The sequence below is a fragment of the Phyllostomus discolor genome, chromosome 2 (genome assembly GCF_004126475.2).
Source record: "Phyllostomus discolor isolate MPI-MPIP mPhyDis1 chromosome 2, mPhyDis1.pri.v3, whole genome shotgun sequence".
NCBI lineage: Eukaryota > Metazoa > Chordata > Mammalia > Chiroptera > Phyllostomidae > Phyllostomus > Phyllostomus discolor.
The window spans coordinates 43,190,582-43,202,883 of record NC_040904.2 but is presented as its reverse complement, the minus strand read 5'-3'; the positions used below and the strand labels follow the sequence as shown (position 1 = coordinate 43,202,883).

The following is a 12,302-nucleotide window of genomic DNA, read 5'->3' as shown; positions in this document are numbered from 1 at the left end:
ATAGTTTATTAGAGTCCCAGTTTTCCTTCCCATCACTATTGGTTCCCTGCATATTTTTCTTTATTTTCTTTGCATAGCCTTCCCTTGTTCCTCTATTTTGTGACCATACTCAATCATTTGTGGTTGAGTATGGTCCCCAAATAGAGAGAAAAGTGAAGGCATGCTGATTACCAATGTTTTGAACTCTGCATCTGATAAGGTTGGCTATCTCTTCATCCCTTAGTTCTATTTTTGGAGCTTTGATCTCTGCTTTCATTTGGGCCGTATTTCTTCATCCTGACACACCTCTTACATTGTAAGGGGTGGAGTCTTAGGTATTTGCCAGGGTGGAGCAACCCCCATCTCTGGGTTGTGGTGCTGTATGTGGGGGAGGGGTCAGAGAGGGAACAATGCCACTTGCTCAGCTCTTGGCTGGCTTTCATTCACTTCCCCCACTTCCCACAAGCAAATTGGGCCCTTCTGGTTCCTGGGTAGATGAGTTTGTATATGTTCTACGACCCTGTGGGTATCTCCAATGAACTCTCCGGTGAGGCTGGGAGTTTCTCACACTGTCGCAACCCCTACAGATTTTTATAGCCAGAGGTTTTTGAGGCTTTATTTCCCTCCACTGGAACCCTGGGTTGCATGGTCAGTCTCATTCCCAAGTTGACCCACATGCAAAGGTGGGACTGGCCAGTCCTCCAGCCAGCACCCAGCTGCGAGTCCTCTACGCTCCAGTTGCCTATCTCCACTCCTCCTACCAGTCTGAATGAATGTTTTAGAAGATACTTTAATTAAACAACAAAAAAAACATAAAAACTGCCCCAAAACATTTTTCACTCACCAGAATTATACTAAGTTATTTTGAAGCATATACTCATAGGAATTTGACACTTGAAAATACTAGGAATAGTCTCTTCTCTTGATTTTCATCATACACACACGTTCCTGGTTTTTATACCACCTCTTTGTTACTTCTTCTCAATTTCCTCATGGGAGCTTCCTTCTAGGTCATCTTTATGGGCCCTGTTTTGACCCACCACTTTCTCACTACAAGATTCTTCTATATCTGTGTCTTCAAAAATGTCTAAAATTTATACCTCCAGTTTGTATCTTCCTTTTAGACTCTAAACTTGAATATCCAAATACATTCTTAACATCTCCATTTTGGTGTCTCATAAAATATATTAAACATTTCAAAACTAAATTGATGATGTTATTCTCTAAATCATGTTCAGTATTTCCCATCTTGACAAATGACATCTACTGAGTTGCTCATACTAGAAATCTGGGGAGTCATTTTTGACTCCTACCTTTTCCTGACACCTATTCAATCAATAAGTTCTATTGCTTCTATACAATACAAGTGATATTTTAAACATCAAAATATAAATTCATATAGCATTATTACAGATAGTAAGTAGAAAAAATGAACAGATTTTAAAACCGAGGTTGAATTATTCCACTTTCTTAAACACTAGGTCAGTACCATTATTATTTGTATTTCTAAAAAATATGGTAGGTTATGTGGATCATCATTATAAAGGGAAATAGACATGTGCATTTCACAAAGAACACTTTGATTAAATGTTAAGAAGTAGCATTTTTTAAATGGAAAAACTTCTTGTGTTTTTTTAGAGAAAATCCAAGAACTCAGAGGTATAGAACAAGATAACAAAGTATCTGATAGCATTAAGTGATAAAAGTAAGGTACAAAATGTGTTGTGTTCTATGCTTTATTTGTGGAAAAAATATGCTTTTCTCTGAAAACACTCTGTATAGGTGTCTGGACTAATGTACAAATAATGGTTCTCTCAGGGAAGAAGAACCAGGAGACTAGGGGTTAGAAGTATAAGCGACTTTTACTGTATGTTATTTCATACTGTTCCTATTTTTTAAAATATGTGCATCTATTACCTAAAAATATTATAACATTATAAAATACAAAGCAAATATTAAAAATTGCTTGAAGGCCATTTTTTTTTCCAGGGAGAAAACTTTGGGCAAAGCATTCTTAAAATACTTAAATTATGTGGCCCTGGCCAGGCAGTTCATTTGGTTAGAAATGTTATACCAATACACCAAGACTGGGCATTTGATCCCTGGTCAGGGCACATACAAAAATCAACCAACAAATGCATAAATAAGTGGTACAACAAATCAATGTTTCTCTATTTCTCTCTTTCTCAAATCAATAATTTTTTTAAAAAATCATATGACCTTTCATAGTTCCTCTTTTGCTTTAGTTATCAAAAAGGTCTATATAAATTTAGTATTTAACTTTAATAACCATGCTAATAAAGGTCTGAGGTATAATCTTCCTGTGTCTTACTTTTAGATATTACGTGTTTTTACTTAACCCATGTTGGAAGGAAACAGGATGTCAATAATAATAATAACAGTTATTATTATTATTTTAAACTCTATTTTGTAGACATTAAATTCACCAGCATTTTTTTCAACTTGGTTAATGGCATCACATTCCAAGTTCCAATAAACCCAGTCTATACTTGGTATATATTGGGAAACTAGGAAAAGAAGTATTGCAACATTTTTAATTGCTTTAAAAAAAATACTCAGTAGGCCTGGCTGGTGTGGCTCAGTGGATTGAGTGCTGGCCTGCGAACCAAAGGGTTGCTGGTTCAATTCCCAGTCCAGTTAGTTGCCTGGGTTGCAGGCCAGGTCCCCAGTAGTGTGGTGTGTGAGGGGCAACCACACATTTACATTTCTCTCCCTCCCTTTCTCCCTCCCTTCCCCTCTGTCTAAAAAAAAATAAAATAAAATCGTAAAAAAAAATACTCAGTAGATTCACAAATTCATATAGAGCTAAACATTCAAATGATTAAGCTAAACATTCAAATAAACATTCTGACCACAAGGTGGTCAGAAAAAGCCTCAGCTATCCAAGTGGAAACGTTGCACAAACAGTTGTATATTGTGTCAGAGTTCAGGGAATAGTTTCAGGGTATATACATATTTGAGAACCATCAACATGTAAATGGCACTTCAAGCCACTGCACTGGGATGAAATCACCTAAGAGGAAATTATGCATGGAAAATAGGTCTAAGGCAAATATGTGTTACTGTGATGAAATAAATGGCATCTGCAAAGCCAAGTAAGTATGTAACTGTATGAAGTGATTTGGGTACTTACTGACTTACATAGTCTCCAAAAGAACAGTAAAGAAAGGGAAATCAAACACTGAGATCAGTAAAGTGCTATTCTGACACACCATACACATAACGTAATTATTAAAATATACTACATCACAGAATTACAAGATGTTTGTCAATTTTATTTCCACTGCAATTTAAACCTTATACCTAAACCTTATAAAAATGAAAATTTATCATATTTACACAAGAAAATTCAGTGAAATCTCTTTCTGGTGGAAGGAATCATCTCTGTATAATTGAGTGTCTGCCAAGATTTTTTGAGAAATGGTAGCTATAAAGATATAACATTTCTACAAATTTCTTTATTTCTTACTTGGCATGTTCATCCAATAACACTGTTTTTCCATACTTCGATTTTAATACCAATTCAAGACTTGGTTGAAGCTATTTCCCCTAGGGTACAACTTTACATAAAAATCAACTTCAGAGAAAAGTGGTAAAATGTAGGAAAGCACTATACAATTTTTATTCAAAATGTTCATACTAGAAGTACATGCTCTATTCCCCATAAACATTTCCCTTCTGAGCTGTATTTCTTTCAACTATTGCCAAAATCTACAAGGATGATTATAATATTAACATTTTATATATAATTTATTTTGTGCATGTAAAATGCTTATTTTAAGATGCTTCCTAGGTGTGTCAAGAGAACAACATATTTTAACAATGGTAATCATACTAAGGGTCACCAGAAATATAATAGTGTGGCTTAATTTAGTTTAATTTTACCATCCATGAAACCAAAAAAATTTGCTGCTTTCTTATGGAAATTTTTTTCACATCAATAAATGTTACTTCTGAATGGACATACTTAGCAACTTACAAATGGCCTGAGGGAAATAAGAATAGAAAGCATTTCATACCTGTTTTATGGCAGTTACTGTTATTACAAAGAATAATGGAAGCCCACTGGTAATTGGACTGGTAGGTGTATCAATCATAAGCTAGATTAAAAAAAAATACAGAGTATTATAATTTTATATTATAAACATCACACTATTAACATCTTAGATCCCAAATGTACTGGGAATTCTGAGAACAAACACTAAAACAAAATGTCACCACAGTTCACAGTAAAACATAATAGGAGGGACATATCATGTAGTGACTACAGAATAGTTTAGTTCAGTCTTACAAGTTCACTTTGTTGGCCATTACATGCATACCCACAAATACTGTTAGAGTGGACTCAGTCACAACTCTCCCTTCTTCACATGGAGGACTTCAGGTCTTCCACAATATTTGCCTGGAAGTGGAGCTCCAGCTGCTCAGACTCTTATTTCACATTTCTTTGCCCATCCTGATAAATGCTGAAAAGTCTGTCAGCAATTTTTACTCTGGGATTCAGAATAAACTCACCACTTAGGGAGGCAGAACAAAGAATGGGACTAAGGAAAGGGTTTTTATTCCATTAGAGATTTTATTAAATCTAGCAGAGCCAGAGGGGGTACAGCTTAGAAAACAATGCTGAAGTGATTAGCTAAATCATACAACTGAGGTTTCAATAAACTGCTGGAGAAATAAAAAATTTTTTGCAGTAATTATGTTTGGCTAGTTACAACATGGATCTATGATTTATTAATGCTCCTTTATGCCACAGAGGCCAATTACATTTGTTCTATTGCACAGACAAGCTGAATTCCTGATCTTAGCTGGTAATTTCACAAATGCATGCTATGTGGACATGGTTAGTATGAATTTCTCACTTTTCTGAGAAAACCAAGCTGATAGTCTATTGATTAAAAAAAAATCAGAAGTTTCTTCTCTGTTCATGAAGGAAAACAATTTTTTTGAAAAAAGTAAATGTTTCTTTAAGCTTTAAAGTAATAACTTGCCAAGCGTTCTTTTTCTTTTGAAATCCCAGATTCTATTGAGAGAAAAGTTCAGAGTTCATACAAAAATTCAATGCCACACTGAAAGAGATTGCTAAAGTATAAGAAAAAAATCATCTTTTGAAAAGAAAATGACAATAACTATTTTTAAATCTTGACTCATACTCATGTTTCATAAGCTCTTTTCTTGATATTCTGATATCAGAAAAAAGCAAATGTGAAATTAAGAAACTGTTAAACAGTCTATAATGAATACAGATTCAAGTTAAGAAAATGATCTCCTGGATAAAAATCTATTTTCATGGTGATTCTCAAAGATTTGTTTTTTAAAATTTTTAAACACCAAAGTAAAGCCGACATAACATAGAAAAATTTACTCTGTACCAAGATGGTTCCACAGGCAGAAATGTACCAAAAACATATGCTGTATATTAAAAGACACACTATTTATGTTCTGAAACATCTGAAAGATGATGTCATTTTCTTGGCTTTGATTATGGTTATGAGCATCCCAGCACATCAATAATAAAACAAAACAGAATTAATCTTAAAATTCATTGGTTAGTTTTTAGCAATTGGGATGTGGTTAAATCACTGTAATTCACTGAATACAGTGGGGAAGCTCTACAGGAAAAAAAAATACAGTTCCAAAATCAAATGATTTAGAATACAATGTAACTTTTCCCTGAAGATATATTTTTAGAAATCTTATCTATAAAATTTAACAATGTACTAAGAGACGAAGCTTACCTGAACCAAAAATATAATAAGAAAATAAAAGTTTGCCACTCTTCTGAACTGTTCAAATAAATTCTTTGGAACAAAATTCCACACAGTATACTAAAAAAAAGAGAGAGAGGAGACAACAAATTAATATTTAAAAATAATATATACTATATGGATATAAGAAAAGTAAAATCAGATTTGCTAAGCTCTTAGACAAATTCATATAACTTTTTTAATGATTAAAATGTATTGGATTTATTTCTTTCTAAAGTTTGTAAAAAATACAGAATGCTTCATGAATATGCATGTCATCCATGCAGAGGGGCCACACTAACCATGTCTGTGTCGTTCCAATTTTAGCATGGGTTTGCTGAAGTGAGTACTCATGAAACTCTCATGTCGAGACTCTCAGTCCATGCTGCTGAAACTATTGGGGTTTTAGAGTCAGGACTTTTATTTTACTATTTACTGGCAAATTTTGATATAATTTTTAAAAATGAGATAAACTGTAACCTAGAGATTTTGCTACTAAATTCTTTTTTAGAAGCTAGAGACAGCAGATCTAAAACATTTTTGTAAAAAAAAATTTTATGGTATTATTGGTTAATAAGATTATGTAGGTTTCAAGTCTACATTTCTATGATACATAATTGTATTGTGTGCCCACCATCAAAAGTCAAATCACATTAATATTTTAATAATTTATTTTGCACTTTGGTTACTGTACAAAACTAAACATAATGCTAAAGATAAATACTGATAGAAATGCTTACACTAGGTATAATCTATTTTATATTTTTACATAACTCATTGTCAGAAATAGAAGAAATGCTATAATTATTCAATTATTTATTGGTAAGTATAGAATATGGAAAAATAATCCAGAATGTGAAAAAATTTTTAAAAATACTTTAGGCAAGTGATCAGTGGAATACCTACCCACCAAGAAAATCTCATATAGAACATGAAAATCTGTCACAATGTCAGTTTTTCAAGTAAAACAGTCAAGTATGATGGTTAAGAATATAGACGGTAGTGGGTTAAACTGCTGGGGCCTACATCCTAATTCAAGGTCACTAAAGACCCTGGAACTTAATCTCTCTGTGCCCCACTTTTTCCCTCTATAAAAGGAGGGCAATAATCATCATGTTGTATTTTATAATCATATTGTTATAAAGATTAAATAAACTAATAAGTTTATAAAGCACTTAAGACAGAACCTGGCTCATATTAATTGCTATGTATCTGGTATATTATTAATTAACTCATAGGGGAAGAGTACAAATACAGTACAAATTTTACTTGTGTCACTCACTACTCACAACACAACTTCATTTATAAAGAGGGAAACAGTTTATAGCACTGTTCCTTTACCCTGTATACATTCTCCCAGTTGAGTATAAGATCTGAGGATAGGAGTATTCTTTTATTGATGGATCTATCCAGCACTTATACCACTACTTGGCACATAGCTGGAGATCAAAACTTGAATAGGATAGAAGATAAATATGGTAGAAATTATTTTTCTCTTTCAGCTAACTATCCTGATGCCAGGCAATGAAGCCTTAATGATTACTGACTATTTAAGATATTTAAAGAAACATTTTACCTAATTTTCTCTGGTGTGATGTAAGATGGTTCTAATTTCTAAAATTTTGTATGTGAAAAATTCACTTCTTAATCAGCTGGTTTAAGACTTGAAACTTTCTTTTCCATATGAACAACTTTATAAATATGGCTGGGTTCCCAGAAGAGCGAGCCCACAAATGGCTATTTGACTCAAGGGTATATAAAGAGTTGTACAATACCTAACAACCTGTTTTCTTAGGTGAAATTGTAATTTTCAGTCCTAATCTCAGATACCTGAAACCTATTTTCCTACAGTCGAACCAGTGGCTCCAGCTTCCGGGATTGGGAATTAAGCGCTAGAGAGAAGATAGGTAGATCCTTCCTGGAACCAAAAGAAGTTACTGTTCAATACCTACATATGAAATAGTAACTCTGACTCAAATCACCTTCAGCTGATCATAACTAGAGTTAAAATACAATTGTCTCTACAGGGGTCAAAGTATCCATGTAACTTCCCCATCATCAAATCAAATGCGTAAACTTTATAAGAATGAGACTGACAATACTTACATTCATTTACACATTAACTACCAGCCACGGCATCAGTCTATTCGAATCATAACAGTGACAATATATTTTGTCTTCCAGAATCTTGAAAAGAGCAACTACATAAATTGGCAGTAAGGTAATTGGGTTCAGGACATGTTCTTTGGATAGCTCAATTATGCAATGAAAAAACTCGAAATAAATAAAAATTGCTTGTGAAAACTAGCTTATAAATGTTAGGAATAGTTGTCTGCAAGTTTTCTAAAATACACACACATTAATAGATTGAATGAGTCTAAATTCTGTGCTTGCCGTCATATACAGAAGGAAGCTGGTAAAATAATAGTAAACAATATGAAAATACTCTAAAAAAACTATTATGGTTTTAAAATTTGAATTATGTAATAATAGTCAAGAAAAATGAATTGGAAGTGTAAGTTCTCTGCAGTTATGTATATGACTGTATAATTGACCTTTTTTCCTCGTATGGTCTAACATTAGTAAGAAAACCAAAACACAGATATAAAATTAAATCTTTTGCAAAGAAGTTTAAATGTAAAATAAGGAAGTTACTATGATAAATTAAATTAAACCAACAGATATCATGCATCTACAATGTGTGAAACACACTTTATAGGAGGAACAATGATAAATTCAATATTAAATATAAGAGATTAAAAACAAATAGCAATAGCTGCAATTCAAAGAAAAATAAATGAAGCAATAGCTGAATACAAAGAATTAAGAGGAAAAGCAGTCACTGAGAAAGAAAACTTTAACAAAGAAGGTCATACTTGACATGGGCTTTAAGAGAGGAACATTCACAGGCTGAAAATAGAGGGCAAACACAGGGAGAACACTTCAGGAAGGAAGGACAGTATGAACAAAGGTAAAGAGGAGGGAAGTTCACCATGGCTTTCTGGGCAAAAAAGTAATTCTGTCTGGAGGAGTTTAAAGGAATAATGGTGGAAAAAGTAGTATAAAGGAAATAACAGAAGCAAGCCTCATTTATGGTCAGAAAAACAATTTACACTGTATAAATGTCTACATTCTTGAAATTGTGGTAAAAAACATGAATTTTACTTTTCCACAAAAACATAAAGTATATTTTTAAAAACTGTGGTTATCAACACAAAATCATAGCAAAGATACAGTGGTAGGGAAACTTAACATAAGGTTATGGAATAGCAGGTAATACGGCTTGCAAGTAGCTTAAGAAAGCAGTAGTGGAGTAAGAAGGAAGTAATAATAATAATAAGGGAATAATGAAAGAGTTTTCAAGGAAATGTTAATTTCAATATCTGCATTTTTGAAACAGCAGTCAAAAACATTAAACCTGATACTACTGCATATGAAAACAGTTATACAAAGATATTTAATCCCAAAAGTTTCCCAGGACATGCAAGAGGAGGTCTAGCAGATAAGAATTACAAAAACTAGATTTAGAAAAATTATTTTAAAATCTGAAAAGTATCCAAAATATAAACAGAAACTGAAAGAGGGTTTAATTTTTTTTAAATTGCAAATGGAAGGAGTATGAATTGTGCACCATGGATTCTTAGCCTGGAGACACTATATAAGCTCCCAGAGCAAAAGCAGCAAACCAAGGGAAAAACTACACCCTGAACAAAATATGAGAGATCAGAGTTCAGGGCTGGAAAAGTAGATAAAAATGTAACGAGAAAATACTGGTAGTGAAAGAACTACACACACACACACACACACACACACACACAAATTCAGAACATACAATATCCAAAACCCAGACTGACAGCTAAACTACGCACTAGAAAGGAATGAACTACTGATACTGATACTTGCCAATGACAAAGTTGAGTCTCAAGAGTATTAAGTGAGCCCTGGCAGGCGTAGCTCAGTGGATTGAGCGCGGGCTGCGAACCAAAGTGTCGCAGGTTCGATTCCCAGTCAGGGCACATGCCTGGGTTGCAGGCCATGGCCCCCGGCAACCGCACATTGATGTTTCTCTCTCTCTCCCGCTTTCTCCCTCCCTTCCCTCTCTAAAAATAAATAAATAAAATCTTAAAAAAAAAACAAAAAACACTGAAGAGCAATGTGTCTTAAAAATGGCATTAAAAAAAGAGTATTAAGTGAAAACAAGTTAGACACAAAAGATTCATACTGTATGACTGCATTTACATGAAATTTAGAAAAGACAAAACTAGTTACAGAAAGCAGACCAGTAGCTGCTACTGCTAGAGGTAAGGAAGAAGGGGACTGGCTCCTAGTTTTCAGAGTGGTGAACATATTCCACATCTCGATTCTGGTGGTGGTCACATGATGTTACACAGCTGTCAAAATTCATCAAACCATACACTTACAATTGGGGAATTTAATGTACATAAATTATACCAAAAGTTTTTTTTTTAATCTTAAAACTTCTCAAGAAGGACTTTTAGTACTAAAAACTACGTCATTAATGTAAAGCTCCTCTATTACTTCCTTTCTGTTTGCTGCTTTAGAACCACTAATGAGAGATATCACTAATGGGTGTGCTGTACAAGCAAATAATGTGAAGACTGAAAAAAAAAAAAGGGGGTAGAGCAAAGGAAACACTGGTCAAAGACAACATCCTTGGGAAAGATGAGATCAGGATTAGAAAGAAAATTATTAGTCACTCTAGAAGGGAAGAAAGGAGCAACACAAAAATGCTTCTTAAGGTTATCTATTAAGCAATAGTTACATTCTAAAAGCAGAACTTTACCCTTAATTTCTCTGACTCACAAGCTCTATACCTGCACTATGCAATAGGGTAACCATTAGTTGTATGTTATTGACATTTAATGGACAATAAATAAAAATTAAGTTCTTCAGTTGCATTAGCCATATTTCAAGGCCCAAATAGTCCCATATGGCTAGTGGCTATTATATTAGTGTGGAAAACATTTCCATATGAGAATGAAGTCTACTGGACAGCATTACTCTGTTATCTTCAAGTTTCAAAATAAACTAAGACATCCTATAAACTAAACAAGGAAGAATATGGAAGAGTAAAGCAGTATTTGGAACTATAAAAGGTTTATAGAAGAGTGATAAAGCTGGAGAAAGGAAGGCTTTAAAGTTGCACAGAACTGAGTTCAAACTCCAATCTCATCAGTGACTAGTGAGCAACCCTCAGTAAATTACTTCCCAGCATCTCCATGGACAAAAATGATACAAAATGAGTATAACACTTTGTCAAGCTATCTCAGAGTTGTTGTAAGGATTAAATAATATGAGAAGTATCTAATACAGTGCCAGGCACATAGCATAAATATTAGTTCATTATTTTAATTGCAACTAAGCATAATTTCTAATATGTTGGCTACCTGCTATTAGCAATTGGCAACTCTTTTCATTTTATAGTTAACACGTTTTGGCTAAGATAATTCTAACTGACCATTTCCTTGAATTTTAAGGCTATAAATGTGTACTAGGATACACAAATAAATGCCTTTTCAAAACAAATTGATACCTATTCATACTTTTAATGAAAGTGTTTATTCTTACCTTGGATGAAATGATCCGGTTATCTATAAATTTCTGAGGTGTGTAAAGGCCATTCTGAGGAAACCTGTTGGCTATGTAAATAGTTCTTGTGTCACTTTGATGTGGTGGGTCAAAACCCTAAGATCAAGCAAAAAAAAATAGCAATGTGGTCAACGAGGTTAATTGTTACAATTCTTTACATTTGGTTTTATTTAACTACCAAATTACACATTATTGGCCTTGAACTATAGACTCTTTATTCTGAGCAGAGTTAAAGCCACATTTTTTTTTCTTTTACAGGTAAACAGAAACATTCTATTCAGATATAAAATTAACTAGGTAACAGCTCTGGTAATGAAAATCAGTCCATATGATCAGAAATGCTACCACAAGAAAAAGAAAAAAATTTCATATAGAAGACCTACAGAGGCATTTGAGCACGAGGCTTCTTTCCTTCCCTTTCATTCCTGGAGGTTCTCTGCCTTGCTCCTAGGATGAATTCCTACTTAGCAATGTGGAAGTCCTGAATAAGCAAGACCCAGATAACAACCACCACATGTGATGAAGAAGTTTATATTTTACTTCTTCTACACCCAGATCAACTTGGTTTCAAAGAACTTTGCTTTCAGAGGATTTAAAATGTGTTGGGTCTTGCCCCAATTCATTCCATCTCTTTGTGCTAATTACACTATCAACAGACTCCCCAAAATATGGGCATGTTATAATTCTGGCCTCACATTTAAACAACCATCTCTCAAAGTTCATTTAGTAATGATCTCTACTGGAAAGGTTTTCAGTGATAAGAATACTGATACTTCATTACTATAGTATTGTACTCCTTCCATGTATAGATCCTGGGATCCCCTTGACAGACTAAAAGCAGTCACCAAATGCCAAGACCTTTTCTTAGGTCTAACAGGCAATGACTTGTAATTTCTTAGATTTTCTTTTTTTTTTCATGGTGGTCAAGGGTTATTTACTAGCACA

At 33.7% G+C, this 12,302-nt stretch overlaps 1 protein-coding gene and 1 non-coding gene across 6 annotated transcripts in view; both read right to left on the bottom strand.

Annotated features, from left to right (window-relative positions):
- The window catches only part of ATP11B (ATPase phospholipid transporting 11B (putative)), a 102,157-nt gene that overhangs the window by 69,025 nt on the left and 20,830 nt on the right, over positions 1 to 12,302 (bottom strand). For all 5 annotated transcript variants that reach the window (XR_003683865.2, XM_036017740.1, XM_036017741.1 and 2 more), the window contains exons 2-4: positions 11,337 to 11,453; positions 5,739 to 5,828; positions 4,020 to 4,100 (exon numbers count right to left, since the gene is read on the bottom strand). Coding sequence is in view for 4 of the 5 variants with exons in the window: in XM_036017740.1 (XP_035873633.1) it covers positions 4,020 to 4,100; positions 5,739 to 5,828; positions 11,337 to 11,453 (288 nt within the window). In the remaining variant the exon portion in view is untranslated. The remainder of the gene's footprint in view (positions 1 to 4,019; positions 4,101 to 5,738; positions 5,829 to 11,336; positions 11,454 to 12,302) is intronic.
- Positions 5,992 to 6,097, bottom strand: LOC114491191. Its single transcript, XR_003684001.1, has one exon. It is a non-coding gene; the product is annotated as a U6 spliceosomal RNA (small nuclear RNA).